The sequence below is a fragment of the Cyclopterus lumpus genome, chromosome 11 (genome assembly GCF_009769545.1).
Source record: "Cyclopterus lumpus isolate fCycLum1 chromosome 11, fCycLum1.pri, whole genome shotgun sequence".
Classification (NCBI taxonomy): Eukaryota; Metazoa; Chordata; class Actinopteri; order Perciformes; family Cyclopteridae; genus Cyclopterus; species Cyclopterus lumpus.
This window is the reverse complement of record NC_046976.1, coordinates 6,975,178-6,998,421: the sequence shown is the minus strand read 5'-3', so window position 1 is coordinate 6,998,421 and position 23,244 is coordinate 6,975,178. Positions and strand designations below refer to the sequence as shown.

The window sequence follows — 23,244 nt, the reverse complement described above, 5'->3', positions numbered from 1 at the left end:
AAAGTAGCTCATCATGTGTGTGTGTGTGTGTGTGTGTGTGTGTGTGTGTGTGTGTGTGTGTGTGTGTGTGTGTGTGTGTGTGTGTGACAGCCGGTTAACATGCATAGTTCAAAAAAATATATGGCAGCTGGTTACATATGATAACCCACCGCAGTGGTTATGGTCACGCTGGACTGGTACTGTGTGTGTGTGTGTGTGTGTGGTGTGTGTGTGTGTGTGTGTCTGTGTGTGTGTGTGTGTGTGTGTGTGTGTCTGTGTGTGTGTGTGTGTGTGTGTGTGTGTGTGTGTGTGTGTGTGTGTGTGTGTGTGTGTGTGTGTGTGTGTGTGTGTCTGTGTGTGTGTGTGTGTGTGTGTGTGTGTGTGTGTGTGTGTGTGTGTGTGTCTGTGTGTGTGTGTGTGTGTGTGTGTGTGTGTGTGTGTGTGTGTGTGTGTGTGTGTGTGTGAGTGTGTGTGTGTGTGAGTGAGTGTGTGTGAGCTGCTCCCACCCAGTGGGGGGTAAGCTTTGAATCATAGGGGCGACGGACTCCAGTTTAATTGCGAAAGTGCTGTGCTCTGCAGGAGGGCATCAGGAATGTGCATAGTTAAACTCTACTTCTCATTTGTCCGTACGAAATGCTGATGCAAGGCCAAAGGCAGCGAGAAACCAAAAGACTGGGGGGGCAGGGAAGAGTTGGACTGTATATTAGATTACACTATTACTTCCTCTGCCCTTCAGAATTACCCCTCTCTTAGGCAGCCTGTCGCACATCCAGAGTGCTCTCGAGCTACGGATTCCTGCTCGGCTGCACACACGAGATGGAGAGTGGCCCTCGGAGACGAAAGGGAGGATGGCTCAGCCGCTGGTTTGAAGCGGAGAGAGCGGCATCGAGCGTGGAATGAGGACAGACATTGTGCATCAGCAATGTATCATCAGAGGAGAAGGATTCTGTCGCCGCTGCAAAATATAGTTCTTCCCGTATAAGTAAAAAAGGAAAGAAAACGAAAGCTCCCTGTGCTGTTATGCACCAAGCTCCAGTGTGACACACTGCCAAAAACAAAATTAGGGTTCATAAAAATACATGTTGAAGGCACTGAGGAATGGGTGACATCTGGTGGTTTGTTTTCTAGCTGCATGCCGGCTGGAGCATCAGCAACACTGATGTGGTGTACCACCACCACACTACATCCCGTCGGCTCCGCTCCTCTGATGCCGATCTCCTGTCCATCCCACATAGGACCAAGCACCGGACGTGGGGTGACAGAGCCTTCTCCATATCTGCCCCCTCCCTCTGGAACTCTCTCCCCAAACTCATCCGAGACTGCACTGATCTTTCCTTATTCAAATCGCAAATCAAAACCCACCTGTTCAGAACTGCTTTTAATGTGTGATTGTTTGCTCCATGTTTTTATTATTTTTATTTATTAGGCTCCGAGCAACTGACAAAGTCCCTATTTATTTTACCTGTAATTTTAGTTATTCTTATTTTTTTTAGCTTTTAGGATGTTATAATTATGTTATGTAAAGTGTCTTTGAGTACCACGAAAAGCGCTATATAAATTAAATGCATTATTATTATTATTCTTATTAAATGAACGAGGAAGAAACCAGGCTGAATGAAACGAGAACGCGATGAGCTCCAACGCGGTGAAGAGACTCATCAGGACAGGAGACGATGAATGAAAGCACTGAGAAGGGCGTGGATTTAAGACATAGTAATGATGATGACAGCTGCACGAAGAGAATGAGGATTGTGAGCACCATGTGGATGATAATATGGTGCCACTCTCTGAACATTTGCTTTTTCTTTTAATTATTTTGCCGTTCCTGATTGTGATTCTGGCGTCCATCACTCTGACCTGGCATCCCTCACTGTTCTAAAAGCTGAATGGCGTCCCTGACATCGCAGCCATTGGCCATCAGGGCTGCTGTGCTGTGTGATTTTAATGACTCCGCTCATTGGATTAGGCCCTCTCCCACGCTGACACGCTCCCTCCTCTTAATGGGGTATTATCGACAAAACCAGCACATGGTCCACTCGCCTGTGAAGTCTGATTTGTCAGAGTGGCCTTTTTAGAGTTGAGTAGACGAAGTTCTCTTCTAATAGACAACCATGTCTTCCTGCACCAACCGGCCCTGGAGAACCTGGAGAAAACTGGAGAAAACTGGAGAAACTGGAGAAACTGGAGAAAAGTGGAGAAACTGGAGAAAAGTGGAGAAAACTGGAGAAACTGGAGAAACTGGAGAAAACTGGAGAAAACTGGAGAAACTGGAGAAAACTGGAGAAAAGTAGAGAAACTGGAGAAACTGGAGAGAACTGGAGAAACTGGAGAAACCTGGAGAAACTGGAGAAAAACTGGAGAAACTGGAGAAACTGGAGAAAACTGGAGAAAGCTGGAGAAAACTGGAGAAAACTGGGGAAACTGGAGAAACTGGGGAAACAGGGGAAACGGTGGACTGTTTAGCCACCAATTTAGCATCGTACTTGTGTGACACTGCCGATGAGGCACAATCTGATATATTGCATCTTTTCATTCCACATTGTCTTTTTCCTTAAACTATGAAGCTACAGCCACGAGACAGTTAGCTTAGCTTAGCATAAAGACTGGAAACAGGGGGAAACAGCTAGCGTTGCTCTGTTCAGAGTATCACACTCGTGTAAAATGACGTGTTGTGTCGTGCAGTGACGTCCCAGATGCTCCGCTGGTGACGATTTCCTGTTTGTGGTTTCATATGAGGAATTAGAAAATGAAGTCATTTCTGTAGAGTCTACTGGATCATATTTGTTCTCCAATTCCTGAACTGTTTTGCTATTGGATGGATATATTACATTTAAATGTAGACAGACTTTGTAAATGCGTAATGTGAATGCACTTTGTTGTGAAAGAGAATGTTTCAGACTCTTCGAACCACGTAGGAGGAAAACAATCCAGTTTTACTGCACAATTATTACACATTTTAGCCAGTTCAAAAAATATAAAAATATATGTCATGAACCAAAATGTAACAGATTTATTATCAGTTATATATTATGTATTATGCAAAATAATGCGTATATGCATGTGACTGGTATGTAATGGGCAGACACATATGAGAGTGGTACACATTGTCTTATCTCACTCTTGGCAAATAAGGACTTTCCCCAAAATGTCAAACTGTTCCTTTAAACCTAATCGTGACGTTTGACCTTCAAAGCACGATCATTTGTTACGGCTGTTTGCATCCTAATGGGACGTTTTTTTAAATCTTTTGACCAACAGATCAGACAGAAGCAATTAATATCCTGGCCAGAAGATGAAACTGACACGCACTCAAGATTTAGGGCAAAACAGATTTGCCACAGACCAGCCACAGCAATTAGTGGACTCAGAATATCCCAGTTTAATTTTGCTTTTGTAGCTGCCAAGCTATGATTTGCAGTAGAGGATACTAATTGAAAATCTCCTGGCTACCGGCCACAGAGGCAAGAAGAACTGACGTACTTAGCCACCAGCCACGGCAGGATTTACAGGCACATGGCTGGAGGCTTGAATGGATTTGAAGCCTTGCAGATGTGCATATATATCGTTTTAGCATCTTGTTATTAAAAGGAGATTTTGTATTTTTTTTTCACCACAGCAGAGTGAGTCTTGCTTCAGAAAGACTAAACAGTCATATTGTAGCATCTAGTTCTCTGCCAGGATATGAGACATGTCTGTATTTAGCAGAGTCCATCCACAGGGGGTTGTAGTGTTGACAGTCACACACTGAGACACAGACAGTCGCGAGCCTCCTGCCCGCAGAATATCACAACATATACAAAACCAGACAGCGGCATCTGGCTAAATCTCAGAGTATAACAAAGTAGTTTTAGCATAATTAATCCAGTTTACATCTGGAGGTACGTCAGACTGTCTGATCAGACTACCCACCCAGCCTCCTTCTCCCTCTATATCCGTCTTTAAATTCATGTTGTCTTTAGATTAGATGATGCCTTTCTTTATCCTGCTATCCAAATGCACTCCGCACATCCTTTTTCTTTCCATTTGGAGGGGGCTATGTTATCTGTAGAGCCATCTGTCACAAGGATTTAGATAAATAAATAATGCTGAATGTCATTGTTATGACTTTAATGCGTAATACTCCACCCCGCTCTGTGCATACTGTTCGCTTAAGGAGTGACATATTTCATAAGCTCATAAGTATCAGTCCTCTGTTGATTAATCTGCAATACTAATCTGCGAAATTGATATTGAGGAACGTTATTCTCTTTTGACGATTATTTTAATAAAAAAAATAAAAAAAGACAAAGTTTGTTTCACCCACTTCCAATTGAAGAAATTACACACACACACACACACTTAGGGAGGAGGAGGATATCTGCCAATCCCAGCTAAAAAAAGAGACAGATGACTCATTCTTTGCCTTTGCTCAATGCAGCATCTGCAACTTAAATACTTTGCAGTCATTAAGCTTGAAGGAAGATGTTCTGATGGTCGTACGAAGCCAAACATGGGAATACATGCCTGAGAATGTAATGGATTTCTACAAATATTCACTTCATATGGCGTCATATGCCGGAGAAGTTCATAACCTCAGCTTGACTCTATGGGAGGGGCTCCGTGATGCTGATGCAGCCAATGGATTGCTGTGGAGAAGCAGATGCGTTTGGAATACTTTGATTTGATCCCGCCGGGGTTCATTAGTGTTGCAGCTTCATCAGTTTCCATCGCTTTACTTTCAATTCCAACTTCCGAATGAAAGTGGTGTGTTTGAGTTTGCTTTTCGAAAGGATTTTATTTGGAGGATCTCATTGTGATGTGACCATCTGAACCATAAAAAGATTGAATACGAAAATAATTTCCAGATTCCAAGAGTTGAGGCCTTTTTTTTCTTCCTCACATACTGGAACACCTGACTCTGAGAAGGTAAGAATTTAAAATAGCTGTGTTGAAATAGAACATATGTTTAACTGCTTTCAGCTTTACACTCCAGTACAGTTTGTACGAAAATCTTGATTCATGTGTATAAAACAAACATTTGTGAACATTTCGATTTTAACGTCATTCTAAAATTCTATAATAAACAGATAAATACAAAATAATGAAAATAAGAATGAAAATGCGCCCTCAGCAAAGTTAACAAGTACGACACATTTTGGAAACCTTCGTCGAAGCTATTCTTTATGTAGCTGTAGCGTTCGTTCACAGTGTCGTTCTCATGTGTTAAAACATCACTGGCCACTAATATTGTCGTCTGTCTCTCTCACGCCTCCGGTGACTTATCACTTGGAGACTCTCTCACCATGGAGCACTCCCCCTCCATGAACTTGTCAGGGGTGGATGGAGACGATGTGGAGGACCAGCGGCCCCTCCTCCCGCCAAGGATGGCTCCTCCCCCTCAGGCCTGCCCTCCGCATTGTGGGATACACCGCACAGTCCAAACATCAGTCGATCACACCGTGTGGCTGGACAGAACCCAGGCCATGGCCACCACACCTTTATACAACGGCCACCTCTTTGTCATTCCTTCGCCTCGCTCCAACAGGAGGGGAAACAAAGAGAAGAAGTGTGAGAAAGGGTCAGCGGGGAGGAGACAATATCCAGCACACAAGGAGTGTCATCCGCAGTGCAAAGCACACAATGCAGGAGCTCACAGACTGCAGGAGAAAGGCACCTCTTTCACTGGCGTCCCCTTGTCTCCCTGCGGGTCACCCTTTAAGGGCCCCTGCAGGTCACACGTAGACGTCCAGGATGTTGAGGGCAGAGGGCGCTGCAAGTCAGGCAACATTTCTTTGGAGATGTACGACCGACAGAGTCTACCAGAGATCATCATCACCAGCAAAGATGACGACTTCCAGCCACACAACGAGACGTTCCAGCAGCGCCAGGACCTGACTGAGGCCGAAGGCCGTCTGCCAGGGGGCGAGTGTCCAAACGCCAAACCCAATCCCAATTCCCAGACCAGCCCGAAACACAAGGAGGATGCCAAAGATGACACCAAAGAGGACACCAAAGATGACTCATACTGGAAGACCCACAACATCGGCTGGCGGCTGGTCCACAGGAGGGCTCTGTTTTTGAGGAGGCAGAGGCTGAATGACTGCGCCTTGGCAGTGGGGATATTTGGGATGTTGCTGATGGTGATGGAGACAGAGCTCTCCTGGAGTGTCTACAGCAAGGTCAGAACGACACACTGAGACCCGGAGAAATCCTTTGAGAGATGTCAATGTCAAAGTCAAAAAAAAGTTTGTTCAAGAAAAGAATTTGAACTGCATCAATAGCTATCTTCTCTTCTGAAAAATGTTTTTCTCAAAGCCTTATTACTGCCTAAGAAATTAGATTTTGAGTAATAACATCTAGTAATCACACCTTTCACTCCAGAAAAAACTATTTATTTAATTTTTTGTTTTATTTTTGCCGGAAATAATGTTAAGTCAGTATGAGAATTGATCTCCCACCGACTGCAGGAAAATGCACAGTGCACCCATAAATTCACGGTCATTACATCATGCACATGGATTATCTAAATGTATCTAAGATTATAAGGTTACAGAGGATCACTGGTGTCATTTTATAGATTGAACTTCGTAATGACAAACAGCGTGTGTGCGTGTGTGCGTGCGTGCGTGCGTGCGTGCGTGCGTGCGTGCGTGCGTGCGTGTGTTCCCCACAGAGCTCCGTCTACTCCCTCACACTCAAGTCCATCATCAGTTTTTCTACAATCATCCTGCTGGGCCTCATCATAGCGTACCACTGCTGTGAGATTCAGGTAACTTCTCTTCTATGCAATCGACTCATCACAGGTCGTGCATGGCGCTGTGAGCAAACCAATTGCAATTCATTTGATGGATTTTTAGAAGTGAAACAATATTTTACAAGCAGAAAGCAAACATTTAAAAGGAAAGATGAAATGAAAATCATTGTGTGAAACAAAAACACGTTTCTTTTTTTAGTCCTTTTTTAGTCCTTTAAAATGAGTCATGCCAGACTCATGATGTGCATCAAAAGAGCAAGAGAACCAACATGTTTTGTGACTTTCACTAATGCAGCTGTACTTCCAAGACTAAAACAGAATGAGATGTGTTGAATCGGTTTACATTTATTAATCTTGTGACCTGATTTATCTTGGATCCAGATTAGATGCTCATTTTCACTATAATGCACTCTTCCCATCTCTCCGGTAGCTCTACGTTCACGACATTGGTGCAGAGGATTGGCAGATTGCCATGACAACCGATCGTTTGGCTCTAGTGGGCCTGGAGCTGGCAACGGCGGCCATTCATCCATATCCAGTTGGTCTGATGACATATTTCCAGGAGACCTTCCAACACTCCACCACTCACCTGATTCTGTCGGAGACGGAGCTGGAAATAGTCCTGGCTCTGCCCATGTTCCTGAGGCTCTACCTGCTGGGTCGGGCCATGATGCTGCACAGCCGCCTCTTCACTGACACCGCGTCTCGCAGCATCGGAGCGCTCAACAAGGTCACCCATAGGCTGCCGACAGAATTGAACTGCCTCGGATAGTACAGTGAACAGATCATACACTTTTAAATAAAAGAGTATTTGCACTGTCAATTTTTATATAATTTAAAAACTGTGCAGAAACCTGCATGATTCATGGGATATGTAGTCTGCCTTCTTTTCCACAGTTGATAATACACACCCGGCTAATCCCCTCCCTTATAAATGTGATACAATGACCTTTGTCTCCCCACCGCAATGCCAAAACTACTATCCATGTATCAAGAAAGATTGAGAACAAGTTTGCTTATCCCTCATCTCCTCTGTGTTATATCATCAAATTCTGAAAGGTGCTATTCTAAATAGTCTGGCTAGGTAGGGCCCGACTGTCAAAATCATGACGCAAATGCTTCCCTTTGTGTTCTTTAGATACACTTCAACACCCGGTTTGTGGGGAAAACACTAATGACCACCTACCCCGGGACTGTGCTGATGATTTTCAGTGTCTCTCTGTGGATTGTGGCAGCGTGGGGCTTACATGTTTGTGAGAGGTAAGTGATCAAATATGTGTTTCAACTGCTGAATCTGTAGCGGCGTCTATAGTGGTCCAATGCCTAGAAATGTAATATTTCATTATCATCCAAACATTGCCATATACACAGCATTACTTCAATGTTTCAACTGCAGCAACAAATCAAATGTTCCCTCTGCTGTAATTCATATGTGCTGGCTAGATGACATGGACAAGATCAAATATCACCTCATCTTGACTTGGTGTTGATAATATGGTGTTATAATACAAAAATGCAAAGTAGACTATGAGGGGTAAAGAAAAAAACGTCCGTAATGTGAAAGTAGAGCAGATTTTCCGGGATTCAGGACTCAATCCTGTGGCACCTTATTCAGCTACAGCAACCATTGAAGACCAGAGAGAGACAAAATATAAGCAACGTGAAAATATATTAATATGAGATCCTTTTCATTCCTACAGACACCACAACTACAGGGACCTGAGTAGCAACTACATGGAGGCCTTGTGGATGGTCTCTGTCACCTTCTTGTCCATCGGTTACGGAGATGTGGTGCCTCACACCTACTGTGGTCGCAGCATCTGTCTCCTCACTGGGATAATGGTGAGTTAATGGTTTCCTCTCTAACAAAATGATCACTGTAAATTTTAATAAAAGTGTCTAATTCTGTCATAGGGAGCTGGCTGCACAGTCCTGGTGGTGGCGGTGGTTGCCAGGAAGCTGGAGTTGACCAGAGCAGAGAAACATGTTCACAACTTCATGATGGACTCGCACATCTCCAAGAGGGTAAATACCAATATCTCCCTCAGTGTGGCTTTATTTTACATAATCATGTTAAGTAAATAGGCCCAGAAGGGAGAATGATTTTGCACAGACTAGGACTCCTTTTGTCATGCAACAGCTTATTGTGCCGTTTTATCCTCGCACGCTTCAGATACCACGTATCAATATAATCCAAAACATACGGTTGTCTGCACTGTAAAAGCAATTTTGCATTTTCATTGAGTTCAGAATATATGCAAGAAAAAGAAAAAAACTGTGAATGGAGTGGAACAGGTTTATATTGCTTTTAGACAAATCAATACAAATTGTTTACAGAATACTCCAGCAGCATGTACAATTTGTTTAAGAAGAATGATATCACCCTACAATAAAATGTGTTTTAGGCTTGAAAGTGGAGACTAAATTAATGTAGTTCACTGAGTTTATTACATAGGAGTTTGCAGTAAATAACAGTGCTTTCAGGTCATATGCATAAACATAAAATAACAATCTTCATCCTTTTATTTTCTTCATCCTTTTACTAGATAAAAATTGCTGCAGCAAATGTGGTGAGAGAGACTTGGCTTATCTACAAACACACTAAGCTGTCGAGAGAGAGAGACCACAGTCGAGTCCGCATGCATAAACGGAAGCTGCTTCTGGCTATCCACCGGTGAGACACTTAGCCCTAATATAAAGCGGTGTGTCACTTTATTTGCTACATGTGCTATACGTAAAATAATATTAACCTTTTAATCAATCGATGCCTAATTAGTTCTACATCCTGACAAACAGTGTACCAATATGAACCTTTAAAGGAGCGGGGTGTAGTATTTTGTTGTATCTAGTGGTGAGGTTGCAGATTGCATCCAACTGAATACTCCTCCGCTCACGCCTCCTTTTCCACGCGTGTCGGAGAACTACGGTGGCCTGCAGGTACCGTAAAAAGGCGAGAGGCTCTTTTCTCGAGCCAGTGTGTGATTGGTCCGTTCTGGGCTCATGTAGAAACATAGCTGTCAAACTTGACTCCATGAAGAGGATCCCTATGTAGATATGAACGGCTCATTCTAAGGTAATGCAACCACAACAATTCTTAGTTTGGATGAGGTTGAACTGCCTCGGATAGTACAGTGAAGAGATCATACACTTTTAAATAAAAGAGTATTTGCACTGTCAATTTTTATATAATTTAAAAACTGTGCAGAAACCTGCATGATTCATGGGATATTAAAGTGTAGACTATGGACAGTGATTTGGGCTAAGGTTAGGAATAACAATGTGGATATTATTTTTAAACCAATTTAGATGAATATATCATGCCATAAAAAGTAATACAAAAATCACAGTATAATATGCTATTAAATAAAAGCACAATATGGTATGTCATAAAAATGTCATAAAGACTGATTGTACAGTGTCATAGGACAGTATGTCTGCGTTGGTGACGTTGTCCTGTGTTCTGACTTTTGTCAAAAGGAGTTCCCAAGGAGGGAGGAGGGAGGAAGGTGGAGGGAGGAAGGAGGAGGGAGGAGGGAGGAAGGGAGCACTGTGTATGTACACCGTGAACCGGAATGCAGCTATAGTTTAGTGTGCAATACAAATGGCATAGAAAAGCCATTGTACTCAATGCCATTTAAATGTATTAACACTATTTATAATATAGTATGCCATGAAAAAATCATAAAAAGTTACCGTAAAGCATGCAAAAAAGGCATAAAAAAGGTTATAGGCATCGTATGCCATGAAAAACCCTAGTTATGTATTTCATAACAAATGTAAGTCATACCAACGTTGTTGAATACTGTCACAGTATAGTGTTCCATTAAAAAATAAATTTTAAAAAGCCATATTATAATGTTCCATTATGTAGGAATTCGTAGTATAAGTCCTTGTATAGTGTGCCATAAAATATTAATAAAAAAGTCAAAGTATAGTATGATTCACAGTTACTGAACACTTGTTTAATTTATGTGGTAATAACTATAGTATTTTCTTCATTTAAAAAATCCACAGCATAATAGCATGCCTTGGAGCTGTTTCACCACCACCCATAATTAATCCATTTTACCCAGCTGTTAGGAGCCCCTCCATATGCTTTGTGCAATGCATTGCGGGAGAATAATATTAATCAACTGAATGTATTTGTCACTTTTCCAGTGTGAATACTAAAACTATTTGTTAGAAACTTCGCAAACTGTTTTTATTGGTATGCTCTGCCTATAAAAACATGTGACAATGTTATGTTTATGGGATATTTATGCGGGTCAACCGGCCCTTAACATTTCAATTATCACATTTTTTACATCATAAAAGTAGCAATATCATACTAACCTACTGTAGCACCTAAAACTAAACAATTGTGTCTGCAGGCTGCGCCAAGTGAAGATAGAGAAGAGAGTACTGGTAGACCAGGGGAACACACTCGTGGACCTCGGCAAGGTGAGAGAGGCAAGTGAATGCATCCTTTTCCATCTCAAAATGGAAAGAACTCAACAAAGTACTATTCAATATTCCCTAATGGCTTTCTTGTCTCTTCTCTACACAAACCTACGTTGGGCGTGGTCATAAACCCTCATGTAGATGCAAACCGTGATGTATGACGTGCTGTCGGAGGTGCAGGGCTGCAGGGGGGAGCTGGACACACACATCCACAGCCTGGAGAAGCACGTGGAAGAGTTTAGGGAGGGCTTCAGGAGTCTGATGCCGCTCCTGTCCAGCACCCTGTCCACGCAGAACTCTTCCATCCGCCACCTGCTCAGGGAGAGGGAGGTGAAGATGGAGGCCGCTGGTGCGCGCGTAGACAGGTAGAAAAGAGGCTGAGGAAGGCGACGTCTCCAGTTCTCCTGGGGGAGTCATCTGCCTTTAATGCAGCTGTAAGGATGCTGGGACATTACTCTGAGAGGCGGTTCACAAATGTGTTGATATGAGGGCTGTACTGAAGTATGTCAATAGCACTGTAAAAAATAGGTAGCACCAATTTCTGTAGCAGAAACACCATAAAACCAACATTTTGAAAACAGTCATTACATATTTGAAGATAATTGAAACTTTGTTAGTAAAAATGACTTGGAAAGACAATTTGATTTGCGTTTTTTCTTGGTCTTATGTTAGTAAATGTATTATTTTTGGGCTATTAAAATAAAGATAAAACATGATGGCCATTTTTCAATTTTGTGATATTTTATTGACGAACTGTGACAGCCCTAATCAATACATTAACTCAGCCAAGAAATAGAAAGTTATCACTTCCATGTTAGAGAGTAGCTTTACCTGTAAAAAAAAAAAACCTGGCACTTTCCTCTTATAATGTAATGAAAATTGAATACATTGAAGTATTGGTAGTACTTTCTAATAAAAATGATAAAATGACTGCCTTTGTATTTCAGTCAGTAAAGAAATCCCTTCGTAGAGGAAACTAACCACAAACAAATCAACAAGAACAGGTTTAAAATCAGATCAGACTGCCGCCATCTTGGGAGGAAGGCACTGCTAAAATGTTAGTGATAAGTCATAGTATCTAAAATTTACATTAAAGTAATGCTATGTAGAAAAGAATTCATAAACAGCCATAGTATGGTATATCAAAATATATATTTAACTCAATTGAAAATAAACCAGAGCATAGTTGGTTTTTAAGTTGAAAGTCATAGTATGTCAAAGAATGTGATAAAAAGGTATGATAAAAATAAACCAGTTATGTGATATGTCAAATTAAATTTAACGTCATGACATGGTATTTTGAAAAAGATCATGAGTCTTTAAAAAAAAGCATGTGAAAGAAATAAATCAGGAAAGTTATCGAATCCTTTGAAAAAAGTTTTTAAAAGTTAATGTGTAGGAATTCGAAAGTCAAAGTATAAAGTATTTTGAAAAAACAGATGGCATAAACTGTTGAGTCATAGAATAGTATATTTAGAAAGTCATTCAAAAGCCACTGTAGTGTTCTTACTTCCCAGTAGGAAATGCAATAGCTAAAGCAACATAAGGCTCAAAACCGACAAATTTATGAAGATTAGACAAGCTACACGATGCCACCAACAGTATGAGTTAAACTAACAGTGGCAGTAAAGTAGGTATTTGTTCTCAGTCTTCGAAAGGGGGGAGCCATTAGTTTAGCTCAACCCTTCTGCAAACCGAGGTTGATCTGGCACTGGAATGAGATTGGAAGACCACGGAAGAGGAAGTCCAGTCACTTGGCAGTGCGGCAAATAAACGTAAAATAAAAACACTTAAAGAACCCCCAAGAAAATGATTTTTTTGTTTTAATCTTTCTAGTGTCATGTGCTTTTATATTGAACCTTCAGACCACCAGTTTCTAAAACTTTTCTGTAGCATGTTGTCTTACCTCACTTCCACACAAACAAAAAACTAAGCACGCACAAACCATTTCTTTAGCCAAAACAACACTTTAATAAGAGAGACAGGGTTGGAGGGTAGAGTTACAGCAACAACCAATCTGTCAACAGGAACAGTGGAAACCCATCTGCTGTCTAGTTGGTCTGCAGGTCTCGTTTCAGATCAGACCACTGGGTCTGCCGCCGTCTCTGGAGGCACATGGCGCTGATATCCACCGGTCCATCCCCTCCTCTCCCCTTCAGCTCCGGGGAGAGCAGCTAGTGCTGCTTCCTCCTGAATGAGCACCCTGCCAGAGGAGACAATGACAGTCAGAAGACCAGCCTCACAGTACAGAAATACTGCATGTGGTGGACACCGCTATTGTCCTACACAGTGCTGATTCAAGAGCCGTCCTTTCCCATCATGTGCCCGATGAGGTCAACATTCCTTCCCAGTAAAAAATGCAATAGCTAAAGCAACATAAGGCTCAAAAGAGGAAGCTTTGACAGCAAAACCGACAAATTTATGAAGATTAGACAAGCTACACGATGCCAACTAGGCCACCAACAGTATGAGTTAAACTAACAGTGGCAGTAAAGTAGGTATTTGTTCTCAGTCTTCGAAAGGGGGGAGCCATTAGTTTAGCTCAACCCTTCTGCAAACCGAGGTTGATCTGGCACTGGAATGAGATTGGAAGACCACGGAAGAGGAGGTCCAGTCACTTGGCAGTGCGGCCAATAAACGTAAAAATAAAAACATGAAATTAAAATGCAAAGAATCCCCATTTCTCAGAGTCAGAAGACCAGCAAAATGCCAACAATCAGGTGAACTTAAGCTATAATATATATATATATCTCTGAAAGTGGTCCTGGTCGGTCTTCATGCACAAAGTTGTAGCATCCGATTCAAATATTAGTTGATACTAAATTAAGTGTGAGGCTACTGAAAGAGGACTTTCACAAAGGAGCCAGTTAAATGCATGAACAAAAAACAGATTACAAATTTTCAGTCCAGACAAATTAACATGTTTGGCTTTAAACTGCATTCGGTTTGAGAGACAATCTTGTACACCCTCCAATACAATTTATTTATTGGTCGGTCTAGTGCATATAACGAGCGTCTGTTGTGGAAAAACAGTAACCGTGCACGGTATTATAAAAGTTAATATAAAATCATCATATTGGTACTGCATTATTTCAGATTCTGTTGCCCAATAAAATAGGGGTGTGCATGTGGGATATTGTGCCAGTTCACTTGACTACAACTAAACTCTGCATGTCGATAAGAAACCTGTGTGAGTGAGTGTGGTCGGTTGATACTGACCCTCTGTGAGACGTGCTTTGCCTCCAGTGGGCTGACACAGGACCGTTGAACAGCCAACACACAGCACGACTGTCTGAGCGTGGCTGAACACTGTCGTGATCTTGTAGCATCCTGGAAGGAGGTAAACAAGAGACCGGTCACAACTCAAGGTGGAAGAATAAACACCAACTATCCCAAATTACGTTGTACTGGCTTAAATCTGCATGAGGGAGAACACTGTACCTGGACATTTCACATCCATGAAGTAAGAGTTAGGACTCTGAACAAGACGCTTCTTCTTGTGCCTCCTCTTCTCCTCCTCAGGGGACGGGTGCAACAAGTCTTTTGCGAGCTGAATTGAGAAGGGGAATGGACAAAGGGTTTGGTGAACATTAGTACAGCAATGTTAAGTTTGATCAAGTAACACTGTTAATTAAGATAATGAACGGGCTATCAAAGCAAAACACTGGTAATTCAAATATATTAAAATGTTTAAAATAACAGCCATCTATCGAGTTAGTTTGGCAAAAAGGCTGATGCGATGGTGCGTTCAGGCTCCGCGGCTGGCCTACATGGCTTAAGTTACGCAGGCCACGCATTGTACGTCAATCGCGGGTATCTGGGGACCAGTTGTACACTAGCCGGACCATCAAACTCATATACACCAGTCGAGGAAACTACGAGTCCTGATGTGAAGTCCATGTGGTTATCAGCACGGTCGGATCCTCCAGTTGAACTGACTCCATGTTTGCGGAGTGTGCGCGGCCATCTTGTGTCACAATGCGCTCGCAATGCGCTCAAATGAGCAGAAATATTCGTGTAAAACTGGGACCAAAACTGAACGAAAGCATCCGAAACCGACACCAGTCGGGTCGCTATGTTCTTACGTAACAATAGAGCCGTGAGGCGGCTCTCGAACATTGTATTTAATGATAAAATGTCAATTAACAAGGGCCTGCGGATACTCACTGGCATGATGGCGAGGAAATAGCCGCTGCCGAAAAGGAGGCATTACCGGAAGCGACGGGTTGATATCGGTGGATCCTTTCAGCACAAACCGGACGTGACGAATTTCACAGGACGTGGCGGCCATATTGGTGAGGTCCAAACTCCACCTCGCGCCCTCTAAACACCAATGGGCTCCCTCTGCCGAGCAACAGTTTCCATATTCCCAGAATTCCTTCACTATGCACAACGACAGCTACCCGACTATTTTTCTAAAATATAAAGAAAAATATGAAAAGTGCAAATAAAAAAAAAAATCGTAAATGTAAGCTCCACTCCCCAATTGTGCTAGGGCAATCACAAATCACAAAATGGAGCCTAGTGTTCCCATTATATGCTCTTACAAGAGTTTATGTTTATTCAATTAAATAAATAAAAAACAATAAATAAACAATGGCAGCTGAAAAGAGCATAACCCCTTCATGATGGCTTCAGATTTCACTCTCAACACAATACCAACTTGCCTATTTGTAAATTGAAAGAGTTCTGGTTCAATGTGATTGTTTGTCCGGTTCCTACTGGCCATGAAGTGTCCCCTTCATAGACCAGCTTCATTATAAGAGATGGGGAACAAAATCAATAGTAGAATAGGCAAGGCAAGGAAAGTTTATTTGTAGAGCACATTTCAACAAGGCAATTCAAAGTGTTTCACATAAAACCATTAAAAGCATCAAAACACAATAAGAACATTCATTAAAACATTAAAAACAGTCAAAAAGCAAGAAATATAATAGATCTGGATGGAACGCGACCACATCTGGGTGGAACCAGTCCATATCATGGTAGAATAGAACCAGATGTAGAACCAGACTACATCTGGATAAACTAAGGTCTGCGTCTGTCTAGCAACAGAACACATCTTTGTAATAATGCAGATCTTTGTAGATTATAACCATATCAGAACCAGACCACATCGGGGTAGAATGGGATTAGATCTTGGTAGAATAATACCAGATCTGGGTGGAACCAGATACAAAGCAAGTACCTGTCACACTGGCTGACAACTGTAAGACATCATAGCAATGGTTCATACTTGGTACCTGGTATCCAGCTGTTCAGTCTTTGTCCTTGAAGTAAATTCTGACTGTGAGTAAAAAAAGCAGTGAAACGGATCCGTAACCATGGTTATAATTAGCTATCCTGGGCAAAGCATCTGGAATGTAATGTGCCACATTGTCCTCCTGTTCAGTCACGTCCTTTTTATGGACCACAAGGCTGTTTAATACTTCCATTTGTTCTTCTCATGCGTTACAAAAGCACAACAGAGGGCACAATAAATGTGTATCTCTTTAATGTTAGAGCAAATTAAAAGTATACAGTTTGTAGAATTAGATTAGTTCTCGCAGCACTAGTACGACCCCTCTGTTCCTCCTCTTCTGTTTGTCATTAGCTGTTCTGTTTTAGTGGGTCTCTGAGTGTCATCTGTTCCGTTATCTTCACAAAATACTCACAATCTGGTGGGAAGCGGTTTCTCTAAAAGACAGAAATCATCAAACAAATCATCAAACATTCCTCTGCATGAACACTGTAGATTCCATCAAACGTGTCACTGATATAACTGAAATAATCAAACATACTAAAGTACTTTACTTCAGCAGAAATACCACAAAGTGGGGCACTTCAGATGCAGTTTATTTAAGTGAAATTAAAACGATTGTAGTGTAAACAAAATATGTGTTTTAATAGATAATAAAGAAAAGTTGAAAGCAGCACATTAAAAAAGGACCTGAACCAATGTTCCCACATTCCCAGATCCCATAATTAACTTGACAAGTACAATAATATTGTCCCAAATGCCAAATTTCATTTTTATGCTGATGACACAGTTTTATACTGTTGTGGCACCACTCTTGCCGAGGCCCTTGGCAACTTACAAATTGCTTTTAACCTTGTGGAAAATCAGCTCATTGAACTAAGAATTGTCTTGAATGCCGCCAAAACCAAACTGTTGATATTTTCCAATGGCAGGAAAGTGCCTGTGTCTCCACCCAGCATTTTGTCATTGCAAGGGTATGAAATTGAACTTGTGAACTGTTACAAGTATCTCGGCATTTTAATTGATGATCGACTTTCTTTTAAACCACATGTAGAAAATCTGGTAAGAAAATTAAGAGTGAAACTGGGATTCTTTTTCCGTCACAAATCTTGTTTTTCTTTTTTTACCAGAAAAAAGTTGATTGCTACCACTTTCCTCCCTGTACTTGATTACAGTGATCTCTTCTATATGAATGCCCCAGCAAACTGTCTGCATTCTCTAGACACTGTGTATCATGGTGCCTTAAGGTTCGTCACTGGTTGTAAAGCCCTCACTCACCGCTGCATCTTATATGCTCAAGTTGAGTGGCCATCTCTGGCAGCACGCCGCCTTATACATTGGCATATTTTTATTTATGAAGCTATCTTGGGTCTGCTCCCCCACTACTTATGTAACTACATCTTTAATTGCTTACGTTCCAATGAGCTTTATTTATTAATTATGCCCAAAGTTCACTCTGAATTTGGTAAGCACTGTTTTAAGTTCGATGCACCTGCTGCTTGGAATGCACTGCAAAAAACTCTAAAGTTAAAGGAGCTCATCAACCTTGAAACTTTAAAGACTCGTGTGAGAGAAATTGGAGCGGCTTCATACCGCACTTGTTCTTGTTTTGGTGTGATTCCAGAGCTTTAGTCCTGTTGCCTTATTTATTTATTTTTTTTTTAATGTATTTTATCTGTGTTATGTGATTTCTGTTGTGTCTTGTGACTGTTGCAATTTTTCTATGCTGCTGTCTTGGCCAGGCTTCCCTTGAAAAAGAGGTCATTGTATCTCAACGGGACCGACCTGGTTAAATAAAGGCTAATAATAAAAAAATGTTACCAATAGGAATGATGGCACTTTTAAATAATAAAGGTTTCACTTATCATTTATGTTAATACTGATTTCCATTTAATCAAATAAAAGTGCACACACACACACACACACACACACACACAAAGTGTTGGCTTGAGTCACACACCTGCAGACAGAGACGCAGCAGGCCTCCTCCCTCCCCCTGCATCTCGAGTGATGTCAGGAAAAGAGGCAGCGACTTCGTTGTAATTCTATTTCCTACACGAATACACATACAACATAACCATGTTACTTGAATAAGCTTTGGAAAATGTCATTCTTTATTTTGTGCATAGTCCTGCAGAAGTAGCTGTTAACGAGCGACCAGCTCGTATACAAAACAGATACAAAATAGATTTAATTAATTTAAGGTGATCTGTAAACAATAAACCTTTATGCATTTATTCTAAAGAAATGACAAAAACATGTCAAATATACTGGGACTTCTAAACATATTTAATATAATAATGAATATTAAATAAACAAAAAATGACAGCATCTGTGCAGAAGGATTTTGAAAAGGAAACGTTTGCACGTTGTTTCTGAAGAACTCACAATATAATTGATGTTCCACATTTATGAGTTTAGTTGAACATGTTTCTGCTATCAAACCTGAATGTATCCTTTCAGGAAATACCTTGATGTGAAAGGATTTTGGATGTCGTATTTCAAGCTGAGATGAACAGCCCGCAGTTACTGACCTGCCAAGTCGAGGGAGACCAGAGTCCTGTTTCCAGGCAGAAATAGCTCCCCATCCCTGTACTGCACCGGCTGGTCCAGCAGGGGGTTCAATATCTCCACCGACTCCCCCTGCTGACGGAGAGGGAGAGAAGTGAACGAGTGTGTGATGGATCAAGATTGTTGCTCTTCAGAACATTGTGATCAAGCAAACCTCGGTCAGAGCGGTGCTCGATTTATCCTTGTACTTTTTCAGAAAGCGTGTCTCTGGTACCTCTTGTGCATTTAGAAGTTTCTCTTGGCCCCCGTGCTTGCCACCTTTACTTTGAGTCTTTATATCAGAAGCTGGGGGAGATTTAAAGAAACAGCAATGAATGAAAATGAGAAGATAAAAATCCCGGCTGTCAGACGATGAAAGCCAAAGTGTTATTCTGTGATGGAAGCGATTACATCTTTTGTGGGACTTTTCTTTGTTTGCAGCTGGTTTCTCATCTTTCTTGGATGTTTCCTGTAAATTAAAAGATCTCAAGATTACTTGTCAAGATTTACCAAATGAGTTCCACCAGTTACACAGATTATTTGGCATGTTACCCTTTTTCTGCCTTTGTTCAGTGAACTGCTCCTGGCTACTGAGGGAAGTCGGTCAGCAGGCTGCTCAGAATCACCCTTTAAAGATGTGAAATAGTTGCATTGTGTTTATTAGAAGGTCTCATACATGTCCCTGCTCTTCTATACTTGTGAGAATATAGTTTGAAACCTTTCAGACGAAAGCATTTTTACTGTACTGAACGTCAGTTTACTTTTTGATGAGACACTTTGATGTTTAGGATTAGGATTAATTTTAAGGAAGAATGGGTATTTGATATCGCTGCACTTACAGAATGTGTTCTTTCCAGAAGCATCTTTCTCCTCTCCACAACTTCTTCATGAGTGAGAGCAAACTCGCCAAGAATCTAAAAGCGTCAGTGGTAAAGGGGTTGAGGCGTATTCAATTACAGCATATAATGCAATCATCTGAATATAATTTGAAACAACTGAACCACTGATTTAAATGCATTATGTGCCAAGTTAACATCTTTAATGTAAATGGATACCGCAGCCAGATGAGCAGCTCCTGAGTCTCCAATATGATTGTTGCACAGTGAGAGAACGAGCAAACCGCGGTTGAACCGCAGGCCCTGAGACACAAAACAGGATGAGGACTGCACCTCGGCAGCCATGAGGGGAACATAGACTTGCAAATATGGAGTCTGTTCCGGGTTGTACCTGTGCGATATGTGTCGCACCGGCATCGCCAATAGAATTGAACGCCAGATTGAGGGACAAGAGGTTCTTGTTGGCAGATCTGGTCGTTGAGAGCGCCGACCCGATTAGTTGAGCGCCCTCGTCTCCCATCCGGTTATTTCGTAGGGACACGTGGGTGAGGCTTGACCAAATAAAAACACACACAACAGGAATCGGGATTATGGGCGCTTCTCTGTGTCTGTTTGAACAGGTTCTGCACTACTCTGTGAGATATGGAGACACTTGGTGACTCACGCGCTGTCTTCAGAGAGAAGAAGGTGGTAGCTCCGCTCTGGAAGATGGTTGCCCTCCAGGGTCACAGCTCTGACATAAAAGAAGGAGAGGAGGAGGAGGACCATCAGTAACCCTCAGTGTTTGAATGATAACGCTATAGACACACTGTGGCGTACATTTCCCGGCAGCTCTACAACCTTTTTGTCAACAAGTCTCACAGTGTGAATGCCAGCAGAATCAGGTCCCACCTGAGGTTGGAGCACCGTGATACCGTGTCCATGAGGGAGACGACCATCCGATCCGTCAGTCCTGCCTGCCAACACCTGACCAAACAAACAAGAACAAAACGGTGACAGCTGTAACCCCGTTCGCTGACTGGAGGGCATCAGCTCAGTACTCACTGAAGGCTCTGTAGCTTGCTCAAGGAGGGACACATCTTCTGTATCACTCTGGCAATCTGCTCATCTACCTTCCACCCTGTGTATATTTGAAACAGATTACTGTATATATTATGTTTTCTCCAACATTCAGCAGGTACATCAAATACAAGGGGGGCATTGTTGGTTTCAGACTGCACCTCAGGGTTTAGTCAAATGAGGATTTAAGAAGAGAGAAAAGATCAAATATGGCTCTAGATTTTTTAGTTCTTACCCAAAATCTTCAGTTTCTTGGCGCTGAGGGGATCTTCATTCTCCAGTTCCACTTGGAGACATGGCGTAGACCAGAATGCTGCAGCATTTAACTTTCGGCTGTTCTCTGAAGGTACAATTATGATAATTAGAAGTGAGCTGAAGCTGAGATTTTTTTTTTTTTTTTTTAAAGGACAGCTGCTATACATTCAGACTTCCTACATAATGAACTATAGTAGGGAAACATATTTCCAATGGCGTTCCGAGGTCATCCGATTTTCTTTCTTCGGTTTTAGATTAATCATGTTTAGTCAATTAACGTCCACTTACAGCAATTCAGAATATCAGCTGCAGAGAAAAAACTATTTCATTGACAAGTTAACTCTGGAAAACCTATTTTAACAGGGTACAATAAGATAGCGTGTGTCTTCCACGCGCTCAGATCAGGAGCAGCTCTTGTTTACCTCCTTCAGTTTCAGTGGTGGATGGGGCTGGTTGCCTGGTGATGACCGTTGGGATATCCTTTATGTCCAAAAGAGCACAAAGACCCGGGAAGTCAGTCTCCACATCGCCTGAGCACTGATATTCGTCTGTGGGATGGATGGAAGCAGTGACCATACAACTCTCATTTGAGGAGAAAAAACACAATAACAACAACAGTCTGATGTCACCTACCAAAGGTCAGAGCAGGCAGTTTGGAGTTTGGAGTTTGTCCTAAAAACAACAGAATGAGCAGCGTTACTACTCCATCATACTTGTTGTCGAGCGATGTGAGTGAAGCTATTGAATGTGTGAGAGCTGAAGTTGTACAAGCGTTAAAGAAAAAGTTATTATTCTTACATTTTTATAAAATCTACAACACATAATTGAATGACATTTCAAGATGAACAGGCTTGTTGTGATTATTTCAAGATGTTTGTGCTTAACTTAATTATTCATTATTGAATCTCCGTTATTATTTTGCTCCACTACATTTTAAAAAGGGAAATATTGTACTTTTTACCCACCACACGAATACACTACACTTTTGATACCGCTTAAGTATGTTTTGATGCTCACACTTTTGTTTTGTTTTACAAAAGTTATACAAGATGGACTTTAGTTTCTAATGGAATGTATATAGTGTGTTGATGGCTGCTCTAATGGCCTACTTATGCTGTGTATTTACCTCAACCCGTTCAAATAAAGTCCTACAATGTAGGTTAAATGTTTTAGAAATTAAAAAGTTAAACAAATAAATAGTACTATGCCATCTTTTTATTAACATATATAACGTACTCATTGAAAGCCGATATAATTTACAGAGAATCTACATCGGGAGATTGTAAAATGGTAACGCATTATTCTTTATGGATGTATTGGTCGCTTTGAGCTCCGACTGAAAGCCGCCCTCTAACCTCTGTTCTTAGAGGCCTCGTCCTCAGCATTGGCCTTGTCCGTTTTCTCTTTGTGTCTCTCTCTGGACATTGTTGTGTCTCGAAGTCGCCAATGTAGAGACGAAGCGGTCGATAAGTGAGCTCGAGCCGGCAAACAATCTGGGATCACGTGGGTCAACTTCCGGTGTTGTTATGGCAACGTGTGTCTGCACGTTGTTCGGGTGGGCGGGGCTTACGGACCAGTCTATGATACATGGTGTTAGTCTATGTGAGATATTCAGTTTTAAACCAACAGGTCAGTACTTATGCCAAGGAAAGCATGGAGGATAGTCAACCACAATAATACAACCTCAAAGAAGAACCTCAGAGAAGAGTTATGGATGTTAATAACCCTTTTAGAGTTGTGCATGAGCCCATTGTAAATGTTGAAGGGATTTTGACCATTCAGGGAATAGTATCTGAAGCCCTTTTGGAGAGTGGAGCTCTCCAAATAATTTGCCAAATATTGAGTATAAGTATGATGAAAAAGACATTTGACTTACCCAGTGGAACATAGTGCCTGTCGGGCGCGTCAAACTCAACTTTGAGTTTAGGAATCCAGGTGTAAAGATTACTGTCCCACACATTTGTCCTCAGAGGTGTGGTCATGATCCTTGTCAGGGTGCTGGAAATTAAGAATGGTTCCACAGGCCTCAACACAGTCACCCGAGGTCATCGAGGAGAGCGACCCTGTGGCCACTGCAGATGTCTCTGGCTGTGTACGCAACAGCACAGGAAGAAATTAAAATTGCGTAGTACTATTCTTGGAGAAACTGTTTT

The 23,244-nt window shown here is 41.6% G+C and overlaps 3 protein-coding genes and 2 non-coding genes across 6 annotated transcripts; 1 reads left to right on the top strand and 4 right to left on the bottom strand.

The window, feature by feature from the left end:
• Nucleotides 1-5,261: 5,261 nt before the first annotated feature.
• Nucleotides 5,262-11,521, top strand: LOC117739045 (small conductance calcium-activated potassium channel protein 1-like). The gene is made up of 9 exons (XM_034545306.1): nucleotides 5,262-6,137; nucleotides 6,632-6,727; nucleotides 7,143-7,442; nucleotides 7,851-7,972; nucleotides 8,413-8,554; nucleotides 8,627-8,737; nucleotides 9,259-9,386; nucleotides 11,083-11,161; nucleotides 11,294-11,521. The coding sequence occupies exons 1-9, from the start codon at nucleotides 5,262-5,264 to the stop codon at nucleotides 11,519-11,521; spliced, it is 2,082 nt and encodes a 693-aa protein (XP_034401197.1).
• Nucleotides 11,522-12,788: 1,267 nt separating this feature from the next.
• LOC117739923 lies at nucleotides 12,789-12,918 on the bottom strand. Its single transcript, XR_004610486.1, has one exon. It is a non-coding gene; the product is annotated as a small nucleolar RNA SNORA35 (small nucleolar RNA).
• Nucleotides 12,919-13,099: 181 nt separating this feature from the next.
• Nucleotides 13,100-15,427, bottom strand: rps27.1 (ribosomal protein S27). The gene is made up of 4 exons (XM_034545479.1): nucleotides 15,320-15,427; nucleotides 14,594-14,702; nucleotides 14,372-14,482; nucleotides 13,100-13,355 (listed from the first exon to the last, which is right to left on the bottom strand). The coding sequence occupies exons 1-4, from the start codon at nucleotides 15,323-15,325 to the stop codon at nucleotides 13,327-13,329; spliced, it is 255 nt and encodes an 84-aa protein (XP_034401370.1). The 5' UTR covers nucleotides 15,326-15,427; the 3' UTR covers nucleotides 13,100-13,326.
• Nucleotides 13,653-13,782, bottom strand: LOC117739925. Its single transcript, XR_004610488.1, has one exon. It is a non-coding gene; the product is annotated as a small nucleolar RNA SNORA35 (small nucleolar RNA).
• A 518-nt stretch (nucleotides 15,428-15,945) lies between the features above and the next one.
• Nucleotides 15,946-22,599, bottom strand: lrrc71 (leucine rich repeat containing 71). 2 transcript variants are annotated; one of them, XM_034545333.1, is made up of 16 exons: nucleotides 22,447-22,599; nucleotides 21,725-21,763; nucleotides 21,514-21,639; nucleotides 21,072-21,176; nucleotides 20,822-20,897; nucleotides 20,669-20,743; nucleotides 20,442-20,510; nucleotides 20,169-20,328; nucleotides 19,997-20,080; nucleotides 19,781-19,855; nucleotides 19,494-19,568; nucleotides 19,353-19,410; nucleotides 19,177-19,247; nucleotides 18,926-19,037; nucleotides 18,352-18,443; nucleotides 15,946-16,828 (listed from the first exon to the last, which is right to left on the bottom strand). In XM_034545333.1, exons 1-16 carry the CDS (start codon nucleotides 22,514-22,516, stop codon nucleotides 16,742-16,744), a joined length of 1,374 nt encoding a protein of 457 aa, XP_034401224.1. In that variant the 5' UTR covers nucleotides 22,517-22,599; the 3' UTR covers nucleotides 15,946-16,741. The 2 variants fall into 2 exon arrangements, with proteins under 2 accessions (XP_034401224.1, XP_034401223.1); XM_034545332.1 differs by having other exon boundaries at nucleotides 19,117-19,247; nucleotides 22,447-22,557.
• Between the last annotated feature and the right edge of the window lie 645 nt (nucleotides 22,600-23,244).

Bases quoted from the DNA above. Each gene is read 5' to 3' on its own strand.
- LOC117739045 (XM_034545306.1), top strand. From the start codon at position 5,262: ATGGAGCACTCCCCCTCCATGAACTTGTCAGGGGTGGATGGAGACGAT. The intron at 6,138-6,631 runs GTCAGAACGACA...TGTTCCCCACAG, and splicing joins CCTGGAGTGTCTACAGCAAG to AGCTCCGTCTACTCCCTCAC. The intron at 11,162-11,293 runs GCAAGTGAATGC...ACCCTCATGTAG, and splicing joins ACCTCGGCAAGGTGAGAGAG to ATGCAAACCGTGATGTATGA.
- rps27.1 (XM_034545479.1), bottom strand. The intron at 14,483-14,593 runs GTACAGTGTTCT...ACCTCCTTCCAG, and splicing joins CATGGATGTGAAATGTCCAG to GATGCTACAAGATCACGACA. The intron at 13,356-14,371 runs GTCAGTATCAAC...CTCCTCTGGCAG, and splicing joins CAAAGCACGTCTCACAGAGG to GGTGCTCATTCAGGAGGAAG.
- lrrc71 (XM_034545332.1), bottom strand. From the start codon at position 22,516: ATGTCCAGAGAGAGACACAAAGAGAAAACGGACAAGGCCAATGCTGAG. The intron at 20,898-21,071 runs GTAAGAACTAAA...AAATATACACAG, and splicing joins CAAGAAACTGAAGATTTTGG to GGTGGAAGGTAGATGAGCAG. The intron at 19,248-19,352 runs GTAATCGCTTCC...AATCTCCCCCAG, and splicing joins AGAAAAGTCCCACAAAAGAT to CTTCTGATATAAAGACTCAA.